Source organism: Protopterus annectens, chromosome 11.part0 (genome assembly GCF_019279795.1).
Source record: "Protopterus annectens isolate FY-2018-M chromosome 11.part0, PAN1.0, whole genome shotgun sequence".
Taxonomy (NCBI): Eukaryota; Metazoa; Chordata; order Ceratodontiformes; family Protopteridae; genus Protopterus; species Protopterus annectens.
Genome location: NC_056745.1, coordinates 367,031,075 through 367,056,743, shown reverse-complemented (window position 1 = coordinate 367,056,743; position 25,669 = coordinate 367,031,075). Strand labels below are relative to the sequence as shown.

Sequence of the window (25,669 nt, the reverse complement as noted above, 5' to 3'; positions counted from 1 at the left end):
TTTTTAATATAGTTCACTACTCTTTCTTTTTTTATTTATCTGTGAGACCATTAACATTTAAAGACATTATAGAAATAATTATATTCTTGAGGGATTATTATTCCTACCTTTTATGTATAACAACTTTTTTTTTTAATGTTTAGTTCTAGTTTTAGTTTTTGCATTACATGCATGCACTGTTTGGCAGGTTAATGTTTTATACAATTGTATAAAATTATAATGTGTGGAACATTAATGACATGTCATCTCCATTTGAGCCTGTCACATCTTGCAAATCCTTTTGTTGTATTGAAAACCCTCAAACACAAGTATACACACATCCCAATACCCCCTAAAATGTATTAATGTAATATTAACACACAAACCTATGTACATCTTGAAATATTGAAGCTTTACCCTCTTAATATGAACAAATGTTCCATACTGACAGCCAGACATACAGACTCGCATTAAACTAAAAGGAGGATTATCCATGCTAAGATGCATGGTAGAGCCTGTAATTCTATTAAGTGCTGTTTGGTTTTGTCTTATCTTTATAGCTTTCTCAGCTGGGAAAACATTTGAATGCTTTCAGAAAAATTTTCTCCTATCCATTTCTCTTTATTAGATTGTCTGCTAGAGAAATGAGAACCTGATACAAAACTGTTTACTAGAAAATAAGCCTTATAATGTTCAGTATTCTTTTTCATTTACTTGCTTTCTCTTAAAACGTGTTACTATGTAAAGCTAATGGCTTTAACCCAGTAATTCCTTTAGGCAAGAATTAGAAAAAAACACTCTAATTGTTCTTTTGCTATGCCCTTTCAACCGGATCTTTTTTTTTTTTTTTTTTTTTTTTTTTTACATTGCAGAGCCTACATATCTTAACAACAAGGAGAAAGGAAGAAGGGAAAAAAAAAAAAAAACAGGAACACTGATTTACATTAGTATCCCTGTTGCACTTAAAAATGACTGAAAAAACTTTACTTGATAACATGCAAAGAAAATCTTGCACCATTTAAATAGTAATATTAAGAAACAAATTTGTTTAACTTAGTTACATTTCTCCTCCTTCTTCCCCTGCCCTGAGTATTTTTCTGAACATTAATGACATGAAGTAGGGCATATGCTTTAGAGTCCCCTGTAAGTTTAACAAAGTCCAAAAAGTCCAGTATTTCCAGATTTTCTTGTTCTGTCCCGATTCACAAATATAAATATTGGTTTGTAATCCCATATTTGTCAGTTTCCAAGTCACTGATTTTATTCTCTAAATGTTAACAGCATGAGTAGGGCATATGCTTTAGAGTCCCTTACATGTTTAACAAAGTCCAAGAAAGTTCAAGATTTCCAGATGTGCTTGTTGTATTCCTGTTCATCTCCATCTCCCAAACCCTGTCCCTGCTTCATCTACAGTGCACTCTCTATTCTTCTAGTTAGCTCCTGTGCTTTTTCCCCTGTCTCAAGCATTTTCCATTTTAACTCTGGGAAAGGCTTCACTTCCACAGACAGTCTCTCTCTCTCTCTCTCTCTGTAGTCTTTATTACCAGAAGAACAAGAAGCAGAATCTCCTTCTGTTTCACAGCTCACTTTTTGTTAGAAAGACTTTTGTGTTTGTTCCTTAGCATGTACTTAATTGAGAAATGATTTTGTTCCTCCAGGGAAAATATTTTGGAGATAGCTGGGTACAGCAGTTTGAATCTCACGCCTGCTTCTCAACATTCCCTGAATAATGGAACAAATTTATTCCTCTTCTGCTTGGTGTACAATGAGTAGTCATTCTCTACAAAATTACTATGCTGTCTCCTACATTCAGTAGCTTGTTCTTCTGCCACAGTTTTGTCAGAATCAACTCCTGCTGGTAAGATTGCATATTTACTATTAAAGGTCTAGGTTGTTTTCTCATAGCCAGTTTTGGAGCATACACACGATGTGGCCTTTCAGTTAACAGTTCCTGTTGTGGAATACCAGTCTAGTTGCTTATTTGTGCTTTCATGAAATTAATACAATCTGTTCCTTCCAGCTTCTCAGACACATCAGAAAATCTCAGGTTTTCGCTGTGTGCTCTGTTCTCTAATTCTTTTTTTAAACATCTCTTCTTGTGCAGTCTTCATATTCAGCCAACCTTTTCTTCATTTCGGCCTCTGAGTTCTGCACTTTTATCACCTTATCGGAGTATCTGCTAAAAGCTTCTTCCATTCTTTCCAGCCTTTTATTGTTTAAGTTGATAATACTCCATCATTGTTTCATTTATTTTAGTCAGGTCTGTGTACAGTTGCTTTATACTTTCCTCAAGGTTACTGGAAGTCATATCTAGAGCTTGCACTGCTTTTTGTTGAACAGCTACAGTACTTTTCCCAGTCAGTGTTTTTTGTTGCCTTTTGTAGCCGATTTTCTTTCAGTTCCTCTGTATTTCTTTTTTTCTGGCATCTAGACAGTACACTTACTAGCCAGTTAGTGAAAGTTACTCAGAAGTCCAGGTCCACTGGTTTTCTATGCTACGTTTCTGTTTTCACATGGGAAGAGCTAGAATTAAGCTGTTACTCAATTTGCAGCCATCTTGGAGTATCTGTTATTCCCCTTTCTTGAGGTAATAAACACTATTGCTTTACTTGTTAAAAGAACCTATTACACTGACAGTCCACCTCTGAACTTTTTACATGTTCTGTCACATATGTAGACTTCTGATAATGTCTGCCCTTCCCTTGCTAATTCATTACATTTCATTCAGCCTTCTGGGAGTGTGCTCATTTTTTGGCTTAACCATTCTGCGGAACAGACATTTTTACCAGTTCCAAGCCTTTTCTTTTCCCGATTATAGAAAGAAGGAAAGAAACTCCCAATTAGCACACTGTAGAGTGGTGGCAGGGGAAAGTGTAGTTAAGCAGCATAGAATGGTGGTCTGTAGGATGACGTTGGTGATCAAGAAGAGGAGGAGGAGTGTGAAAGCAGTGCCAAGGATTAAATGGTGGAAGTTATAAAAGGGTGATTGTGAAGTGGAGTTTAGGGAAGAGTTAAGACAGGCACTGGGAGGCAGTGGAGAGTTACCGAATAGCTGGGTAACTACAGCAGAACTAGTAAGGGAGACTGCTAGAAAGGTGCTTGGTGTGACATGTGGACAGAGGAAGGACAAGGAGACCTGGTGGTGGAATGAGGAAGTACAGGAGAGTATACAGAGGAAGAGGCTGGCGAAGAAGAAGTGGGATTGTCAAAGAGATGAAGAAAGTAGACATGAGTATAAGGAGATGAGGCGCATGGCAAAGAGAGAGGTGGCGAAAGCTAAGGATAAGGCGTATGGAGAGTTGTATGAGAGATTGGACACTAAAGAGGGAGAAAAGGACCTGTACCAATTGGCTAGACAGAGGGACAGAGCTGGGAAAGATGTGCAGTAAGTAAGGGTGATAAAGGATAGTGAGGGAAAGGTACTCAGAAGAGAGTAGAGTGTGTTGAGTAGATGGAAAGAGTATTTTGAGAGGCTGATAAATGAAGAGAATGAGAGAGAGAGAGAGAGAGAGAGAGAGAAGGTTGGATGATGGGATAGTGAATCAGGAAGTGAAACAGATTAGCAAGGAGGAAGTAAGGACAGCTATGAAGAGGATGAAGAATGGAAAGGCTGTTGGCCCAGATGACATACCAATGGAAGCATGGCGGTGCTTAGGAGAAATAGCAGTGGAATATTTAACTAGATTGTTTAATGAAATTTTGGAAAGTCAGAGGATGCCTGAGGAGTGGAGAAAAAGTGTTTTGGTAATTATCTTTAAGAATAAGGGTGATGTGCAGAGCTGCAGTAACTACAGAGGGATAAAATTGATCAGTCACAGCTTGAAGTTATGGGAAAGAGTAGTAGAAGCTAGGTTAAGAAGGGAGGTGATGATTAGTGATCAGCAGTATGGTTTCATGCCAGGAAAGAGCACTAAAGATGCAGTGTTTGCTCTGAGAGTGTTATTGGAGAAATACAGTGAAGGTCAGAAGGAGTTGCATTGTGTCTTTGTAGACTTGGAGAAAGGATATGACAGGGTGCCTAGAGAAGAGTTGTGGTATTGTATGAGGAAGTCGGGAGTGACAGAGAAGTATGTAAGAGTGGTACAGGATATGTACGAGGATAGTGTGACAGTGCTGAGGACTACAGTGGGAGTGACAGATCCGTTTAAGGTGGAGGTGGGATTACATCAAGGATCAGCTCTGAGTCCTTTCTTATTTGCAGTGGTGATGGACAGATTGACAGATGAGATCAGGCAGGAGGCCCCATGGACTATGATGTTTGCAAATGACATTGTGATCTGTAGTGAGAGTAGGAATCAGGTTGAGGAGACTCAGGAGAGGTGGAGATATGCTCTAGAGAGCAGAGGAATGAAGGTTAGCAGGGCTAAGACAGAATATATGTGTGTAAATGAGAGGAAGGGTAGAGGAATGGTGAGGATGCAGGGAGTAGAGTTGGTAAAGGTGGACGAGTTTAAGTACTTGGGATCAACAGTTCAGAGTAATGGTGAATGTGGAAGAGAGGTGAAGAAGAGAGTACAGGCAGGGTGGAATGGGTGGAGAAGAGTGTCAGGAGTGATTTGTGACAGACGGTTACCAGTAAGAGTGAAAGGGAAGGTCTACAAGAGGGTAGTGAGACCAGCTATGTTATATGGGTTGGAGACAGTGGCATTGACAAAAAGGCAGGAGTCCGAGCTGGATGTGGCAGAGTTAAAGATGTTAAGATTTGCACTCGGTGTGACTAGGAAGGATAGGAGTAGGAATCAGTATATTAGAGGGTCAGCTCATGTTGGACAGTTTGGAGACAAAGCAAGAGAGACGAGATTGCGTTGGTTTGGACATGTGCTGAGGAGGGATGATGGGTATATTGGGAAAAAGATGCTAAGGATGGAGCTGCCAGGTAAGAGGAAAAGAGGAAGACCTAAGATAAGGTTTATGGACGTGGTGAGAGAGGACATGCAGGCGGTTGGTGTGACAGAGCAAGATGCAGAGGATAGGAAGAAATGGAAAGAGATGATCTGCTGTGGGAAAAGCCGAAAGATGATGATGATGATATCAGAATATTTCTAAAAGTTTTAAAAAATTGTGTCAGAAGAATAATTTCCATTACTTGCTTTAGAATTTCATCATAAAAAAACTTTCTTGAATTATTTGTTGACTCATGTAATTTGTTTGCTAATTAGGTTGGTGTATGCATGCCTCAGTTTTTTTTTTTTTTTTTTTTTTTTTTTTTACGAAAGTTATTGCATTTTCTTCAGTTTGTTCTTCTGGTTTCCAAAGATAGTCCTGCCTGAAAGGTTTCATTTAGGCTTCCCATTGAAATATTGACACTCGAAATGCCAAGTGCCAGCAATCTAAAAATAAGAAAATCTAAACTATAGGTGAAGAGCAAATCTCAAATATCACTCTTCACCTTAAAACTTCTTTTTTGCTGGAGGGAAAGACCCCTTCCCCACACCAACTGATGTCTGGGGGGAGTAAGCCCTACACCCCCAAAATTGTATATACCAACTCCAAGATTGTCATACCAAGGAGAAAAGGGAATATTCTGGGAAATGGCCATCTCAGATGTCCATTTGTTCAGCCATTCAATCCTTGTGTTTCGGGAGTCATTTTAGCAGGTCCTGACATTTCAGATTGATACCTAACCCTTTCACTTACCCAGTTGCCAGAAGGAGAAATTATTAAATTAGCATTTGGTGATGCTTAGGAGACTTTTAGAAGGTTGGTGTACTTTGAGTGATATGTTATTAGAGTTGATGGAACTGTCATCTTTTGTCATTTTTCATATGTCTGCTTCCATGTCATTTTTCATGTGTTATCAAGTTGCAGAATTGTGGACTTATATCCTGTACTGTCTTTTCATTTTTTTTTTTTTTTTAATTGTGGGATCTGGAAATTTTCACATTAAAGAAAGCTTATTTTTCCCCTAGGTTTTCACCTGATGGAAGGCTAATAGTCTCTTGTAGTGATGACAGAACAGTTAAAATATGGGACGCTGCAAACAAATTGTGTATAAATACTTTTGCTGATTATGGCGGGTAAGTGCACTAGGAGTATGGTTCCTGAGATTTGTTGTTAGTTTTTTATGTGTATGTCTATTTTTGAATTTCAGTATTTTTAAGATTGCTGGAGCTGAACTGTGAAAAATTATACTGAACAATGGCATGTGTGTAACAGAAGTCTGTAGTACCTTAAAATGATCTATTGACTATTACTGGTAGTTTGAGTCTGGTCCTTCTGTCATTTCTATCCCATGCATTCTTAGCTGATGTGTAGACATCCTGTATAAAGTGTTACATTAAAAAGCAGTTAGAGCCAACAGAATGGTTAAGTGTTATGGTTGCCGTTATCTAGAAAGGACAGGATTTGTCTTTACGTTGGTTTGTAGGAACGGAGTAAAATTATAAGAAAACATTGCCAGTTGATTTTCAGTTGAGCATGTGGTCCAAGAATGCCACGTGCTAAGTTCTTGTCATTACCTGGATGCAAACCAGTGATTTTGGCAGAATAGGTTAAATGAAGCTTGCTCCAAAGTATGGATGTTAACTATGCCATCACAAAAGTGCAGGCTCCTTAGAATTCTGCTTTCATGTCATCAGTGCATCTCTCTGTAAGCTTTTGCACAGGTAACTGAAGAAATGGAAGATGCTCCAAACATAATTTATTATCTGTTGGTGTATGATTGTATGCATGGAGGGCTTACGTTCTGTCAGTAGATTGAGACAGAATAATTTGTAGGTATGCAAGTGTAAATGAGAAAAGTCTGAAATACATGGGTTATATTTTAATGTCAAAGAAATTGAAACTGGAAACAGAAAAAGTAAGAGTGGATATTCATTATTCCACGTTCACTAACCTCTGAACAGCTTGAGGACAGCAGTCAGTGGTTAGGGTGCCAAACCTTCAGAACTTGTTGAAGTGCACTTTTCTCTGCAGGCTTTGAGTGGGTTGACAGTTAGATAATACTTCTCCCTGGTTGGTCAGATAAGCACCCAGAGGGGGTATGCCTTCTTCTTTACCAATTTTTGTGAAAAGAAGTTTAACTTTTTATCAAAAATTATTTCTGAGGGCTAAGACTTGTGTTATTAGTGGTTGCTGCAAAACTTTTGCCTTAAAAGTTACATTTTAGTAAGGATTCCCTGTGGAGAAATGCCTTTTACAATTTTATTTTATTTTTTAGGTTAAAGTTTTACTTTTTTAGTAAAAAAAAATGTAGGTAGAAGCTAGTATTAGTGGTTTTGGGGAGTTTGTCATTACAATCTTTATATCAAAACTTAACTTATACAGTCAGATTTTCCCCACTTAACTGTCCAAGGCTTCACTATCTGCTTGTCAGAGATATTTTTCAGTAGGGAGATGGCTAGGCTTTGGGGTCTTCAGTTCTTCCACCCCCCACCAAAAAAAAAAAAAAAAAAAAAAAAAAAAAAGGGAAGAAAGCTGTATGGGAGCCTTCAGTCTTCAAACTAGCGTCCTCTTCACCTCCGCTACCAGTGAGTGATGATGTGGGTACCTTGGACTGCTCATAGATTTTTTTTGATCCCTCTGGTGTTTCTCCATAAGGAGCTGCTAAGGACTGAGAGACGGGTACATCCTTTGTAGCTGCTCACCTGCCCTCTTCAGGCAAGGGAGAACCAAACTTGGTGTTAGCAGGAGTAGTAGGATGATGCTGTACCTCAAATCTGCCATAAGGATCTTGATTCTCAGGGAAGGGACCAGTCTTTGGGTTGGTCTTTTCTTTTTTTTTTTGTGGTGGGGAGTCGCCTAGGAAAAGAAATCAAAGTTTTTTTTTTTCATTTTGTATTACAATGGATAGACAGGGGTAGACAGGAAAGATTGGCTGAGTTTTGCCAGAGGATTATTTCACACCTTTGCATCCTTGAATTCTGAGTCTTCCCTGAATTTTAAAATAAGATTTTCCTCTTTCTCGTATTTTGAACCTTGGTCAGCAGGATGGAGATTTGATTTAAATTGTGATTTTCAAGTTCCTATACCACAAAAGAGAGAATCCGATTCTGGGGAAATTTTTTCTTTAGATTCCCCTCCTGAAGTATTAACTTTTTTCTGATACTAATGATAGAATGAAGGAGTTATTTCAGTGGCCACAAAAAGAAATACCATTATCCCAGCAAACATAGTTTATTACAAGTGGGTGTTCCGCAGCCTATAGTACTTCCACCTGCCTTGCAGTAATTAGAGTATACTTTCTTGATAGCCAACAGTTTGCCTGGCAGACTCTTCCCCCAAAAGGTCTGATATTTTATATAAGGTCCCTCAGATCCATAAATTTGTCTTTTCAAGCCGTAGATCAAACCTTATAGTGATTTCTCTCTTGAAACTGTCTTTTGCCAAATGTCTTTTGGCAGCTACCCCTCTTCCTTCTGATAAAGATATGACAGTATTTGAAAGATTTGGAAAGAGAGCTTATTCTTCGTTCTTAGCTTTCAGATTCGTGAATTGTCAGGCTCACATGTCCAAATTTCTGCTGGCTTCTTTTCATAATATAAGAATGTTAATTGCAGATCTCCCTTCCTAAGACCTCTTTGAATTCTTTAATATCTTCTGTATCTCAGATAACCAAACACTTCTTAATTGTTTTTATTACACTTTTGTGTCTAGAACACCTGCTACTGGGTAAGTGATGAGATGTGCCTGGCTGTGCCCACAGAATTTACCAGAGGATACCAAATCTGAGATTATGAAAGACTCCTGTATAAAGAGGCATTCTTTGGTTCTTCCTCTGCTGAGGTCTTTAACAAATTTGATAAAAAGGGAACATTAATTCATGAGTTACCCATTTTTAATCCTCATGCCAAATTGCAATTAAGAACATTCCGTTCATTTCAGGTTTCTTTTAAAGGAGGTAATTTGCCCATTTTAGTTCACATGAACTCAACTTGGGGATATTCCACAACTGTCTAAAGGCTCATTTTTAAAGGAGGTGATTTTCCCACTTGGGTTCACATGCTGTCTCAACTTGGTGATATTCCATGGCTGTCTAATGAAGGTAACAATGGAGGAGTGACAGTAAATTGTTTTTATTTAGGAACTTGTGGATCTCAAGTAGTTAACTTCATTTGATCATCAACCTATGGGTTTTGGATCCGACATGGATCCGAGCCGGCAGCTTTCCAAGCTATGATCCAAGCTCCATGCTCCTCCCCCTTACTACACTGCAACCTCCTTCCAACATTTGCCGCTGCTTCACCAAGACGTGATCTCTGTGCTCCAGGCATGTACAGTAGGGTTTTCCTCCCTTTAACTGTTCAAAAGTTAGTTTAGTGTGCGTGCATAATGTTTTCCTTCCCCTTTCTTCCCCTCCCCGGGTTTTTCCGTTTAAAGAAAAGAAAGTAAACTTTGTGTTTTAGTTAGTGTAGGCTTCCCTTTCCTGCCTTTGCTGTGTGTGTGTGAGATTGTAGATAGGGCTTTAGTTAGCCTTATTTGTTGTTGTGGAGTTGAGATGTTGGAACCACAAAAGCCGACTTTCCCCAAATGCGCAGTGTGTGGCCATAAGTTGTCCCCGGCTGATGGCCACACTCTGTGCTTCATGTGTTTGGGGGTTCCCCACCTTTCTTCAGGCTGCAAAATATGTGCAGCATTTAATCCACAGGCCCTGCGGGATCGCAGGACCAAGTTAATTTTGGCTGGGCTTCTCCCAGCAGAAGCTACTACTTCCCCTTCTCCTTCCTCTACAGCCACAGTTGTGGCTGTATCAGCTTCAGGTCCTCCTCCCCTGTCTGGGACTCACACTCCCGTTTCAAAACAGGGTGACAAAGAGGCCAGGAAGGATAAGCATAGGGAGAGAGACAGAGAAAAAGAGAGAGAGAGAGAGACAAAGATAGGGGTCGTAAGAGACCAGCGCATCCATCGGATCTTTCGGGTCCTCCTGTTAAAGTAGTCACTACCCCTGCCCAGACCTCTAAGCTGTCTTCCCCTTGGCTCCAATCCCCTAGATTTTCTCCGGAGCCAGAGGAGGAGGTTCGGCCTGCTTCGAGGTCATCCACGCATCGGCCCTCTCGGCAGGCATCAGTGACGTCCTCCAGATCGACAAGAAGCCTCTCTGAGGCTGACATGGACTGGATGATGAGAAGGTTTATACAGACTCATTTGCAGATGGGAGTGCTGCTGGCTCCCCCTCCCGCCAGAGTGGGAAGTTCATTGTTTGCCCTGATAGCTCCTTCTCTGATCCATCACCAGGTTTCGGAGTCCCTGGATCTGAGGAGCCACGGAGTCAGGGGGTCAACACCGATGGTTCCCCCAACCTCGACGTCAGCCATGCCCTCGAGTATGTCGGATCCTATGTCAGATCAGAGCTCTCGGAGCCGTGATTTGGGCATCGGATCTGGGGGGATGAGTGTGTCACTGGCTCCGTTATGGTCAGGACATTCCTTTCCTCTGGGTCCGTCTTTTCCGAGTTCGGCTCCAATCCCTTCATCGGATCCAAGGGGCATGGTTACTCATTTTTTGGTTCCCCTTCGGCCTTCGTTGTGGAGAGGGTTCACTCCGGAGGATCAAGACCACTCACTTTTTTCTCGGAGTCTGTCCCTGCTCCCTCGCTGCTGAGTGTGTTTTCTGTCATGCCATCCTCTCAAGGACCGCCTGTGTCTGATATGTCCCAAACGGTTCCCCTTGAGGAATATGAAGCTGTTTGTGAGCCCTCCCTGGAGAGCCCCCCCGAGGAGATTTCTCGCAATTGCAAGTGCAAGAGGAGGCACCTAGATTCCCCCAAGTCCCTCACCGAGGATAATGACTTGGAGGAAGAGGAAGGCTTCTCCAGATCACCTCCCGAGGATGTCTCATTTGGAAGCATAATGGAAATCCTCTGTCAGAGGGGAGTTTGGTCCACCCAAAAGCCTTTCTCGGACGAGTTGTTATTCCTGGAGGCGTTCAATGCAGGCCCATCTACCTCTTGGGTGTCCCCCCTCCCGGCTGATCCTCTGGTGGACCTCATCACTACCAGAGCTTGGAAGGAGCCGGACACTGTAAAACCTATACCTAAAAGGCAGGACAATACTTTGAGCCCTCTTATGGATAAACCTGCATGGAGTAAGGGTTCCCCATTTGATGCCATGTTGGTGATGGTGGCCACTAAAAAGGAACTGGCTCAGGATAGTTCCTTGGTCCATCCTCCAGACAAGGAGTCTAGGGCAGTAGATAGACTCGGAAAGTGGACGTATGCTTCAGCTACCTTTGCCATAAGGGCAACTGAACTACATGGCCCATGTGATCAGACTTCAGCGCAACCTCGTGAAAGAGTATGCTGAGTCTCCCCCGGAGTCCATTTCCACCGAGGATAAAAGTTCATTCTCGGTGTATATGGCCACTCTTAAGTCTGTGACTAACACGTCCATGCGCCTACTCTCTCATGCCATCGAGGGAGCCACTAGGGCGGCTGGGTCTGGCATTGCCATGAGCCGTCACACCTGGCTCCGGTTTTGCGATTTTACGGAACCTTTCAAGGCATCCTTTGCGAATGCCCCTTTTGACGGTTCGACCCTATTCGGGAAGACCATCCGAGATATGCTAGTCCAGAGTGAGAAGGATGGGAAGACACTGTCAGCCATCGGGATAGGATGGGAAGACACTGTCAGCCATCGGGATCCGCTTCTCTAACCCACAAAGATCCTTTTCCAGGAATCAGCGAGGGCAAAAGAAGTGGTTCCGGAAGTCTCAGCATTCTCGGAACACTTCAGACTCCTTTTCCCCTAGAGGCAGAGGGGGACAAGCTGGACGTCGGCCCAGAGGCAGAGGGGGACTGAAGAATTTTTGGTCATGGGAACCATTCCCAGATCGACCTGCACAGCAGCCCTGAGGGGTTGCCCGACTGCTCCACTCTGGAGGCAGTTGGGGGGTGTTTTTCGAAGCACCTAGCTCAATGGGAGTCCATAACGTCAGACCGCTGGGTGCTTCGGATAATATCCAGAGGTTATTCCATTCCCTTTCTGACCGGTCCCTTACCTCCAAAGCACCTCTCAGATGTTCCACCCTCTCAAAGGGAGGTGGCAGCTTTGGAAATAGAAAAGCTGCTAATCAAAAGAGCAATCCAGCCAGTACCCCCAGATTAGTCCAGATCAGGCATCTATTCCAGGTTCTTTTTGGTGCCAAAAAAGATGGGGGGACTTCAGGCCGATTCTCGACCTATCCATGTTGAACCTGTCTGTTGCCAAGTTAGAAGTTCAGGATGGTCACCTTAGAATCCATCCTGCCATTCTTGCAGGAGGAAGACTGGATGTGCTTGGTAGACCTCAAGGATGCATACTACTACATCATGGTGGACAGACGATCCAGAAGGTTTCTCCGATTTCGGCATGGAGAAAAATCACTACCAGTTTCAGGGTCCTACCCTTTGGTCTCACCACAGCCCCACGGTGTTTACCAAGGTCATGGCAGTTGTAGCAACCCACCTGAGACTTCAGGGCATTCAGGTCTTTCCGTTCCTGGACGATTGGTTCTTCATTGCCCCCACCAGGCATCTATTTGTTCAAGCCAGAAATTCTTTCCTTTAGCTGTCAAATTTACTGGGTATCACGATAAACATTATGAAGTCCTCTCTTCAGCCCTTTCAGATTCTGGACTTCATAGGGCAAGAATAGATTCTCTCCAGGCCAAGGTATTGTTGACACCAGACAGACTTCGGAACCTGAGCCTTCATGCATTGGCACTTCTTCAGACATCTTCACCCCAGCAGAACTAGTTCTGAGGGCCTTGGGATCTGTGCTAGCAGCTATAAATCTGGTTCCTTGTGAACATCTACACATGAAAGTGTTACAGTGGATGTTACAAGTTCAGTAGTCTCTGTTATACCAGCCCTTAAGTTACCCGATTCCTCTAAGCAAGGTGTGCAAGACTTCCCTCATCTGGTGGCTTCAATCCCAGGATCTTTGGGAAGGACGCCCCTTTATTGTGACCCCCGCCCCAAGCCACAGTGACCACGGATGCCTCCCGTCTAGGGTGGGGGTGGCACTGCTTGGGCAGGACTGTCCAAGGCACATGGTCCCCGAACAAGACCATTCTGCATATCTGTGTTCTACAGATGAGGACGGTCTTTCTGGTGTTGCAGGCCCGTCATGCTTCTCTTCCTCTAGGAACAATTGCAATTCATTCAGACTACATGTCAGTGGTCTGGTATATCAATAAACAGTGGGGAGCCAGGTCCTACTCGCTTTGTTGAGAGGCCATGAGTGTGTGAGAATGGGCGATCTCCAAAAAACGTTTTCTGATAGCAATGCACATTCTGGGTCAGTCCAACATTTTGGCGGACAAACTGAGCAGGACTATCCTTTTACCTTACGGGTGGTCTCTGAACCCTTGTGTAGCAGAACAGATCCTCCTCAGGTGGGGTCAGCCTTGCTGCTATCTCTTCGCATCGCCGTGCAACGCGAAGTGCAGTGAGTTTTTCGTTCTGATTCCCCCTCGAGGGGGGGGGGGTCCCCAGAGAAGCTCTTGTCCATGCTTGGCCACCTGGTGGTCTTTATGCGTATCCCCCACTACCTCTAATGACAAACTTCTTGCAGAAAGCTCGTCGGTTGGGGAGCAAGATTATCCTCATAGCCCCATTCTGGCCTCATCAAGTTTGGTTCCCTTGCCTACGGTCTCATGTAGTAGCTCTGCCCTGGATGTTAGCTCCCATTCCGGATCTCATTTGTCATCCCTACATAATTCCTCCTCTGAAGCTGGACAGCCTCAAGCTTACTGCTTGGTTGCTCCAGTTCCACTAATTGCCAGGACTCCCAGACTCTCTTCTCCTGTTAAGTCCAGTCTGGTGGCAGCACACAAGTCCTCCACCCAATAGGTGTACCGTAGCAAATGGAAGCGTTTTTCCATCTGGGCTTCTCAGAGAGATGTGGATCCATTTACCACCCCAATTCCAGCGGTATTAGAATTTCTGTCTCAGATTTTCCAGCAGGGGGCCAGCTCTTCCACTGTTAATGTCCAGCTGGCGGCAACATCCCATTTTCATGTAGGAGAAAATTCAGGTTCACTAGCTGCTTCTAGGATTGCTAAGACTTTCATCAAAGGCATCTTTTTCCTGAGACCTCCAATTAAGCATCCCCCCCCCCCCCCCCGTGACCTTGGTTCTTCAGGCTTTAGTTGTGCCTCCATTCAAACCTGCAGCGTCAGTTGATTTAAATTTTTTGTCGTGGTGGCTATCACCTCAGCCAGGAGAGTGTCCAAACTTCAAGCCTTGTGTATAAAACCCCCATACTTAATTTTTCATAAGGATTGGGTTTCTCTAAGGACAAATTCTTCTTTCCTCCCTAAAGTTGCTTCAGAGTAAAATATCAATCAGTCTATTAATCTCCCAGTATTTTTCCCTAATTTTCAAAACAAAGGGGAATACAAACTTCATTTGCTGGATGTCACAGACAGTTGCGCTTTTATTTACATAGGACTAAACCCTTTTGCAAGTCTGATCAGCTATTTTTTTCCTTTGCCAAGCCCTTTTTGGGGAAACCATTTTCGAAGGTGATGCTAGATGGGTTTCATTTTGTATCCTGCAAGTGTACAAGGATCATGAATTACCAGAACCAGACAGGGTTCGTGCTCATTCTACTCATTCTTTGGCCACTTCTGCTGCTTTCTGGTCCAGACTTTCTCTGGATGACATTTGTTCAGCGGCTACCTGGGCTTCCTCTCACACTTTTATTACTCACTATAAGTTGGACATGATATCTAGAGGAAGGGCTTCTTTTGGTTCTGCAGTGCTCTGGAATATCCTTCCATAAGGGCCTCCCAAGGTTTTTTTGGTAGCTGGGGACTCTGTCCCACAGGTTGATGATCAAATGAAGTTAGCTACTTCAGATAAAGAAGTTATGTAATCGCCATAACATTCCATCTGAGTAGTTAGACTTCATTTGTCATCAACCTTCCCTCCCCCCTTCCCCCTGACCTTAGTGGTTTGTGATCGTCCTTGGATTCCGACTTACTGGGTATTGTAAGCTTAGACTGTGTGATCAGGTCAGGTTATTTCTCTTGGGTTGGTGTGTGTCACGTTGTGGGTGGCAGATTCAATCTGAGGGTTGGAAGGAGGTTGCAGTGTAGCATGGGTAAGGGGGAGGAGCTTGGTGCTCGGATCTTAGCTTGGAAAGCTGCCGGCTTGGATCCATGTCAGATCTGAAACCCACAGGTTGATGACAATTGAAGTCTAACTACTCCGATGGAACATTATGGTAAGTACATAACTTATTTTTTCTACATACAGAAGTTTTTTTGGTTAGTCACTGGAATTATTGCGTGATTGTTTACAGTTAGAGTTTTGTGGTTCTGACTGCTGTCTCTTCTAGGAGTGATGACAGTGGTCTGGAGGTCAGCACAGTTCGAATGAAGCTTCATATCGCAGCTTCATTAAAGGTGATGTGACCACTTTGGTTCACATGCTCTCTCAACTTGTATGTGCTCCACGACTGTCTAACAAAGGTAACAATGAAGGAATGACAATAAATCCTTTTAAAGGAAATAAAATAAACGATCTCAGAAAGGCACAGAACCAAAGACAATCAAAAAAGCAGACATGACTATATGTCTCTTCATGTGTTTTCCTCTCCCCACCCTGACATTCCAGTAAAGCTGTGCCAAAGTCTGTTTTTACTTCCTTCTGTGGTGACAGATAACCTCAGGCACTTGGGCTCTAAGAATCATTTAGAAATGTTCCACTTAGCCATGGAATTCCTTTCCTCCTTTTCAAAGGATTCCTCTGCATTTGCCCAGTGGAACCTCTCAGTAACCTCTCATCCTAAATCAAATGCTATCTCAGGAAGGTATAGAACCTCTTCCCCTAGATCAAATAACTTCTTGAATGAAACCCTTTCCCTGTCTGGTGCCAAAGAAAGAGGAAATTTGGATTCCTCTCCTTGACCTTTCCTTTCTAAACCTTGACATCCAAATCCTAAAATTCAAAATGCTCTCCACAGTGGTTCTCTCTCATTCCACCTGTCAGATTTCTAATGTCTTTCGATTTAAAAATTTAAAAGATGTTCATCATCACATTCCAATACTCAAAGGATTTCAGATGCTTTTTGTATATTTTTCTATATCTGATTCACATTTTCAGTTTTCTGCTTTCCCCTTTGATTTGCCTACAACTTCAGGGGTGTTTATAAAATGCCTGGCTAGTGTAGTAGCCCATTGCAGGTTGCAGGGCATTCTGCATATTAAGACAACTGCCTTATTTTTGCAGATTCTTTTGCAAGATGCAAAGAATCTCTGGATTGGGTAAAGAACCTTTTTTTCCATATGGGATTTTAGGTGAACATAGCGAGAGAAATCTCTTATTTTTTCTCTCACAGGATAGTATTTCTGGGATGTTTCCTGGATGCTTGTTTTATAGTGGCTTTATTCCTCATGATAAAGTATAGTCTTCCACAGAACAGTTTCTGATGTTTCCAACTAGTCTCTGACATTTGTCTGGGGAATGTCTCAAGATTCTGAGCTTCATAGTCTCTGTAATTCTTACTTTTCTTTTGACCATACTTCATATGAGGAAAATTCAGTGGTTTCTCATATCAATTTGGACCAAACATCAGCATCTCCTATCATTTCATATCCCAGTTCTGGAATTTGTGAAAAAGGGAGTTACTTTGGTGAGTGGACTTAGCTACCTGTCAACCCAAGTCTTCCCTTCTCACTTCTAGTCTCTACTCCGTTTGTAACCCCGAATGCCTCAGACTTTGTTTGGGGAGGTGGTTCCAGTGGAGAGAAATTTCAGAGTTGATGGAACAAGTGTGACAGACTGAAACACATAAATGTCAAAGAAATAACTCGCATAAGTGCATTGAAATTTCTACATCATCTTTCAGTTTTAGGACTTCTACTAGTAATCACAGACAACAACAGTGATATGCTACATAAACAAGCAAGAAGGAATCCGATCTTACTCCCTTTTGCAGACTAGCTGTGGGGAGCCTGGGAACTAACAACTCAGCACAGTCTATCCCTACAGGCTATTTACACTCCTTCAGAGCAGAATATTATTGGAGACAAGCTGAGTAGGGCCAGGATAGAACCCCACAAATGGGTTTTGAATCTGTGGGTCTTCAGTTGTTCTATGACTCCTTGCACATAGGCTTGAAAGAAAGATGCCTTTTCATTCCCATGGCTGTGAATGTTCTGTATGCCTTTCCACATTTTTCTCTAATAAACATGGTCCTTGTAAGGATTCAGAAGGACTCTCCAAAGATTGTGGTGGTATTTCCGTTTGGCCAGGTAAGCTCTGGTTCTCCCTTCCTCTGAAATTGGCCAAGAGCAATTGCCAAATGCTTCTCCACAGACTGGATTTACTCACATGAGACTAGTTGGATTTACTCACATGAGACTAGTTTGCTGCACCCCTAACCTGAAAACACTTCAGTGGACTGCCTGGAAAATAGAGATGTTCATCTTGTTACCCTGCTACAGTCATCACACTTGGGTTATCCTGTCGTCAGGCGGTCCCGCAGTCGGCCAGAATTCTGAAGTCATGGTCTGGTGTTGGTTGCTGTCGCTTCTTCCCTGACATCAGTGCGCCAGGGGTATATGAGAGGCATCTGACGCCATTTTCTTCAGTCTTTCTTGCCGCGCGGTGCCCGAAGCAGAAGCAGTTCGCAAGTGCCGGACGGCTGACACCTGAGATTTTCGAATAGAGTTTCAGTCCGAAGTCTTCAAAGCTAAGTACCCCATTGGGGAACCTTTTCTTGCCTCAGTCCGATGTCAGAAAAAGTTAACAATTGCATTTCTTGTGGCAAGCAAATACCTCATAAGGACTTTCATTCTTTTTGTATACCTTGCCTAGGCCCAGACCACGACGTCACTGGTTGTCAGTTTTGTGCTAGGTTCAATAAGCGAACTATAAAGCGACGCTTTGATTTCGCACGACACTACTTCGGTAGGAAATTTAATTACACTATGCCGTCGGAGCAACTGACTACCGGCATGCATAAAAAACGCAAAGATAAAGACAGGCAGCCTAGATCCAAGCCAGACTCCGAGGCCTCGGCTGAGCCGGTCGCCGGTTTTCAGTGAGGCACCTACGCAGTCCCTGGCTACCGCTGAATTGGATCCCCAGACCGCTTTGGATTCTCCAGCAGAGAGTTCTAGGCTGACACAGCCATTTTCTTTAGGCCCTACCAACGACATTGCAGAAGGAGAAGCCGGTGCTGTAGAAATACCTTTGGTTTCTGAAGGTGTCTTCAGACCGACTACTCTCACCATAAAATCTTATGCTAAGCTTAAGACTCCTCTAAAACCAAAAAAGACTACACTTCACTCTCCAGTTCAAGGCCCCATGCCTAAGAAACAGATGCTTGAAATGGCTGAAGATTTGATTTCTTTGATCAGGGGTTCCCAAACCCCCCCCCCCCTTGACAAAAGGCCTAGACAAGAGGAGGATTATGCCTCCTCTGATCAAGTGTCTGTTTCCTCAGGCTCTTCTGAGGAACAGGATTACTCCTTTCCCCCTTATGAAGATTCTGATGCTGAAGACTCCATTCCCTCAGCTTCTCCCCCTGAAGACTATTCCTTTGGAGAAACCTTACATACCATGAGGGAACATTTCCACTGGGAAGGTCAGGACTACTCTGACTCAAAGAAAAGGCTCCGAGAGTTTCTTTTACTCCCCCAGCACAGACCACTTGCTATCCCCCCAGTTTTAGACATTGTGGATGATGTTTTCTTAGAATCTAGTCTAAATCCAGATTCTCTGCCTCCTGCTCCAGCCAAACCATATAGATACTATAGAGTGCCTGACTCACACAAATTCCTATACAAAAGCCCTCTTGCTGATCCAGAGACAATCTCCCAGGGTCCCAAAGGGGCTAAGGCTTCTATGGCTAAAAATCCTGTACCCTCTGAAAGGGACTCCAGAGCACTAGATAGGTGGGGGAAGAAGGTTTATACCTCAGCTAACTCTAGCTATGAGAGCACTAAATTGTCAATTTCACATGCTTAAATACCAGCAATTCCTCATGTCTCAAAACAAAAGATGGGCACGCACCGTCAACAGTCTGAATTCAAGGAAATGCAGGATCTGTTGTATGCAGCTGAACAGGTGGGCAAACATACTTTACAATGTGGTGTGATGCCTTGGAAGCTTCCTCTAGAGCAGCTGTTACTGGGTCTGTTATACGTAGACATGCTTGGTTAAAGGAACAATCTCTGCCTGATCATGTTAAAGCAAAGTTACTAGATGCACCCTTACAGCAGGATGTCTTATTTGGGGTTAAAGCAGAGGAGGTTTTAAAGAAAATGGAGGATAAGGCAAAATCTATGCAGACGGTCAAAGATTTCTTACAGGTACAGTCCCCACGCTTCAGCAGAAATTGGCCAACAAAAAATTGGTCCTTTCCAGCTTCTGACAGACCACAGAGGGGTAAATACAGGCGCCCAAGGGGCAGAGGATAAGCACAAATCCCTTACAAACCTCGCCAATGGGGCACTACAACACAGAAGGGAGGAGAAGACAGGTCCCAAACTACTAGAAGGCAAACACAATGACTTAAACCTCAAACTGCCAAGCAAAACTCTCTTGGCAGCTCCCTTGGGAGGAAAATTAGCACTTTTTGCAGACAACTGGTGCATCGTCACAAAGGACAAATGGGTCCTAGACATTATCTCACAAGGATACAGATTCCATTTCCACACCTTGCCAAGGATAAAAGGAATGCCAAACCTGCCACAAAATCAATGGGCAGAGGCACAAAAACAAATTGCAGCTCTCATGGACATGAGAGCCATTCAACTGGTACCTACACAGGAGCAAGGCCAAGGATTTTACTCAAGGCTCTTTCTAGTCCCCAGAAAGGACAATGCTTGGAGACCCATTCTGGACCTTTCAGTTTTAAACACCTTCTTGCAAGTACCCAAATTCAAGATGCTAACACTACAGCAGCTTCTTCCCATGTTGGGCAAGAAAGCTTGGCTAGTAACTTTGGATCTCAAGGAGGCATACCTGCATGTCCCTATCAGACAAAATTGCAGAAGATACCTCCGTTTCATTGCAGGTTCAACCCATTACCAATTCTCTGCACTGCCCTTTGGCTTATCTACTGCGCCCAGGGTCTTCACAAAATGCCTGGCACCAGTAATTGCATACTGCAGACAAAGAGGAATTCAAATATACCCATACCTGGACGACTACCTCATCCAAGCAGAAAGCAAGGACATTCTCTTACAATACCTGGCTTTTGTAAAACACCTTTTAAGTTGCTTAGGGTACACAGTAAACGAAAAGAAATCAAAACTAGTGCCCTCACAAAATATGACATTCCTGGGTGCCAGCTTGAATACAACAGCCCAGATGGCTTATCTGATGCCAGATAAACAACTACAATTAACTCAATACTTCAGAACAATGGCAACAAAGACCCAACTCTTTGCAAGAAAAATTCTGCAGGCCTTGGGCTTCATGGCATCTTGCATACTACTAATACCATTTGCAAAACTGCATATGAGGAAATTACAATGGTACCTAAAAAGCGTATGGACTCAACACAGCCACAGCTTGGAGACAATGATTCCTCTCATTCCCTGCCTTCAACAGGAGTTTCTATGGTGGTCACAGGCATGTCACCTCAACAAGGGTTAGCCTTTCACCTTGCCCCCAGCCAGGCAAACTATGACAACAGATGCATCGGACTATACCTGGGGGGCACACATGGACTGCAGATCAAAGGAATCTGCACATCAATCAAAAAGAAATGCTAGCTGTACAAAATGCTCTGACAGCCTTCAAGGACCTCTTACATCCAGGACAGCTTATCATAAGGACAGACAACACCACAGTAATGTGGTACATAAACAAACAAGGGGGTACACACTCCTACCCTCTATGCAGGCAAGCAATGACCTTGTGGAACACAGCACTGGCTTACCAAGTTCAATTACAAGCTCAATTCCTGCCAGGAAAAAAAGAACACTTTGGCAGACGACCTAAGCAGAAACATCATGGATCCCCACGAGTGGAAACTGGATCCACAAGTATTTGCAATGATAACTCAAAAATGGGGGCTCCCAGACATAGACCTGTTTGCCAGCCCCCAAAACTATCAACTATCAAAATTTTGCACAAGGACTTTTCACCATCAAGCTTGGAAAGCACTCTCATTCAGTTGGAAAATGCTGACAGTATATGCCTTCTCTCCATTACCCCTTCTCACAAAGGTGCTGCTGAAAGTCAGGATGGAGAGACCCCGAATGATACTCATTGCCCCAGACTGGCCACGCCAGCACTGGTACCCACTATTAAGGAATATGGCCCAAGGCCCACCATGGATTTTACCACAAATTACTCATCTGCTCACACAGCAAGACAGTCGGATTCTACACAGCCAGCTCAAAACCTTAAACTTGGCTGCATGGCAAATCACCTAAGCAACCAGCCAGCTCCTCTCTCACAAGCTGTTATGGATGTTATTCTGGAGGCCAGGAGGCCCAGCACCAGGAAAGCCTACTCAGACAAGTGGAAAAGGTTTTGCGCCTGGAACCAAGCTAAAGACCAAAATACCCTTCAGGCTGACATACCTCAGATTCTGCAATATTTGACTGAGATGTTACACAAAGGGCTTTCTTTTTCATCTATTAAAATCCACGCCTCAGCTATTTCAGCTCACTACAACATGGATCCTCCCTTATTTTCACATCCAGTCCGAAGGCATTTTCTCAGAGGGGCCAAAAACATTAGGCCTCCCAGGAGAGCACCAACACCTACTTGGGACCTCAACTTTGTTCTGGAAAAACTTACGCTACCTCCTTTTGAGCCAGCTTTCTCAGCTGACTTAAAGTTTATATCATGGAAGACTGCCCTGCTGCTAGCAATTACTTCAACGAGAAGAGTCTCAGAGCTTCAGGCACTAATGGCAGTAGAGCCTTTCCTCATTTTTCATCAAGACAGAGTTTCTGTATGAACTAACCCCTCCTTTATGCCTAAGGTGGTATCCAGTGTGGCTCTAAATCAAACCATCCATTTACCCATCTTCTTTCCAAATCCACAGAACAAAGGAGAGAGACTCCTGCATTCCTTGGATATTCACAGGCAGCTACATTACTACTTGGATAAAACTAAGGTTTTCAGAAAATCTGACCAGCTTTTTGTATCCTATGCTACAGTATCAAAAGGAAAGGCTATCTCAAAACAGACCATTTCCAAATGGATAGGACATTGCATACATTTTTGCTACACCCACCATGGAAAACCAGTTCCTGCTAGCATAAGGCCCCACCCTACCAGGGCAGCAGCTACAACTACAGCCTTCCTCAGGAGGGTGCCAACCAAGGATATTCTGGAAGCTGCAATTTGGAGTTCAGTACACACTTTCACCAAACATTATCACTTACCACTTTACTCTTAGACTAGAGCTGGCTTCGCCACTGCAGTTTTGCAGGGCCTTCTAGCCTCCTCTAACCCTGTTTGACTTCACCTCCCATCCTTAGCTTTGGGATTCTACCCAAGTGTGATGACTGCAGCAGGGTAACACGATGAACATAGTACAGTTTTGTACCTACCATAAATGTAGATGTTCGAGTGTATACCCTGCTGCAGTCCAGGTTACCCTCCCTCCATCCCCTCTGACCTAACTAAAACCTTTCAATACCTTAAAATCTGTTACAACCTTTGTGGTGTATTTGCTTATAGCTGGAGGGATATTTTGTTTGTGCTAGACTTTTTATTATTGGTACTATCTACTGACCACCTTTTGGGGGGGGGGGCACCTGACATCTGGGGCAAGAAAAACTGAAGAAAATGGCGTTGGATGCCTCTCATATACCCCTGGCGCACTGACGTGAGGGAAGAAGCGACAGCAACCGACGCCGGACCAAGACTTTGGAATTCAGGCCGACTGCAGGACCGCCTGACGACAGGATAACCCAAGTGTGATGACTGCAGCAGGGTATACACTCGAACATCTACATTTATGGTAGGTACAAAACTGTACTTTTTGATACCTTTTGTGTATCTTTTTCCTGAGGATATGCAGTGGGTATTAAAGGAGGCAAAAAATGGTATTAGAAAATCATATTTGTGTAAAAGGAAAATATTTTCTTGTTGGTGCTACTGTAAGAGCCAGGACCCTTTCAAGGCCCAGTTACCTTTCGTCTTGATTACTAGTGTGAGTTTTTATTCTCTGACCTCTCTTATTTTTCATCAACATTCATCTTCAGCCATTGATGCCTGCCTGCCCTTAGAATCCCTCCTTTCTACCTGTCCTCATTTTAAGCAGTTTTTGAAAGGGGGGTTTACATATCTACCCACCTAGAAATCAGGTGGCTTCTCCTATGGATCTTAATTCTGTGCTTGAAAAGTTGACACATTTTCCATTTGAACCAGCTCATAAACCTGATGTGAGGTTAACATGAAAACCTGTACTACTTATTGCTCTGAAATCTTAAAGGAGAGTGTCTGAGTTATGAGCTCTTATGATGAGTTAACCCTTCCTTGTTTTCCATAAGGGTGGAGTTTCTTTGAGAGCTAATCCTGCTTTGATGCCTAGATTTGTTTCAGGGCTTACTAAGCCAAACTTATAAACTCCCTACATTCTTTCTAGTGCCATAAACAAGGGAGAAAGAGTCTAGGATGTTGATAGGCAGCTCAGATACTACTAGGACAGAAATAAACCCATCAGAAAAGCTGATCAGCTGTTTGTCTCTTAATGAAAACCTACATACAGGGGATATGAAGGAATCTGAGCACCTGGAGAATGGACCTTGCAAAGCTTGGACCTGGAAAAGGAATCCACTTTGTAGTGCTTTGTGAAAATATGTACAAATATGCTGTTTCTAGAATACATCTAGTGTCTTCCCCTTTCAAAAAATCCACAGATCATGTCAAGGAAATAGCAGAATGGGCCCTAACCCTGCATGGAAGTGGCTTGTTATGGTCAGCATAGTAGAAATAAATGGCATAAGACAACCATCAGAAAATTGTCTGTTTTTGACTAAAAATCCTCTGCCAATCATTAGCAGACCGGAGTTCTGCTGTGGCGCCCCTAACCGGGAAAAGCCAAAAGACATTACTTTTTTTTATTACAGCCAATAGTATCTGGGGAAGGGTGGGTAGCTCACGCTTGCTCTATATACATAGAGAAGAAACTGAGAAATGTGTTGACGTCTATTATGTTCTGAAAGACAGAGCAGTTTTTGACAGAGTTCTATGAAACTAGTGGTAATATGACAGGGTTGTTACTTGTGACATTAGACGTCAAGAATTCATTCACCTGTATCCCCAATGAATATGGTTTAGATACTATAAGGGATTTATTGACACATCACAATGACTTTGATAATATGAGCAGAAATATTACATGTAATTTACTTGATTTAGTTTTGAACAATAATGTTATTCATGCATGGGGAATTAATATAGGCACAAAGATGGGGTGTTGCCATGGGCACCCCTTGTGCAAATTCCTATGCAAATTTAGTATGAATGCATGGGAAAAGCAATATGTGTTCAATAATGACTTATATCAACAATATGTAAAATTCTATCGATGTTATGTTGAAGATGTCTTTTTCATTTGGGCAGGGGGTATAGAAGAATTGAATATCTTTATGGCTTATATCAGTCAAACAACAAATTTCTTGAGCTTATCTTTATGGCTTATATCAGTTAAACAACAAATTTCTTGAGCTTTACTATGTTAAGCAGCACATAAAGTATAGCCTTTTTGGATGTACTTGTGTCTGTCAGTAATATAGGTAGAATTAAAACAACGGTATTCCGTAAAGAGTACTAGAAAAATAATTTACTGTCCTTTGACAGCATGCACCCTAGATTCATATATGCCAACATAGTTAGAAGTCAGTTTTTGAGAACATCTAGGTTATGTACAGAAGGTGATGATTTTGATAAATTTATGGATGAAATGACAGAAATGTTTAAGCAAAGGGGCTATAGTCGGGATGTTTTAGAGTCAAATAAGCAACGTGTCTATGATGAAAGAAATACATTTGCTGCACCATATTTTTCAAGACGTGAACATAGGAACAACAGCCAGGCGGTCTCAAATTCTAAACTTAGATTTAGTGTTAAATATACCAGTGATATTAGGGCAGTATGTAATATCATACATAAACATTGGAAAATACTCACTACTGACTCTAAAACAGAAGCCATAGTAGGCTCTAATCCATGTTTTTTTGTACAAAAACTGTCTGAACTTAAAAAGGCAGTTATGTGGTGCACAAATACTAAATGTAAAGAAGAAATGTTTAACTTCTAACAGACTGGGCACCCATGCATGTCGTAATTGCAGAGTCTGTGTGTATATATCCAAAGAGCAGTTTTTTAGACATCCTCAGCTAGATTTTACTTTTCATCCTAGGTTTTATGCAGATTGTAATAGCAAGGATGTGATATATTTGGCAACATGTAAACTATGCCATGTATTTTATGTTGACAAAACCAACAAGAAGCTTAAGGATAGGATTTTTAGTCACCTGTATGAGATTAGGACGGGCAATGAAAATAATGCTTTAGCCAAGCATATTAAGGAGAATAGTAGACATAATTTTGTTTTTAGGATGCATTAGTGTTTACATAATAATTATAGAGAAGGTGATTTATTTAATTATATGGAGACAGTAGAATTAAAATGGATTTTGAGACTAAAAGCTGATAAATATCCTGGCTTAAATAGCTGTGTTCCTTTAAAGCCAGTATGAAAGGGGCGTAAACTGAAACAAGTCTCTGTTGATTGGGTTATAATGCAACAATGTTTTTTATTGGATGTCTGAATGTTTTTAA

The 25,669-nt window shown here is 42.6% G+C and overlaps 1 protein-coding gene across 1 annotated transcript in view; it reads left to right on the top strand.

The window, feature by feature from the left end:
• Nucleotides 1–25,669, top strand: part of POC1B (POC1 centriolar protein B) — a 944,738-nt gene that overhangs the window by 242,782 nt on the left and 676,287 nt on the right. The window contains exon 6 of the mRNA XM_044087861.1: nt 5,889–5,996. Within this exon, the coding sequence (XP_043943796.1) occupies nt 5,889–5,996 (108 nt within the window). The remainder of the gene's footprint in view (nt 1–5,888; nt 5,997–25,669) is intronic.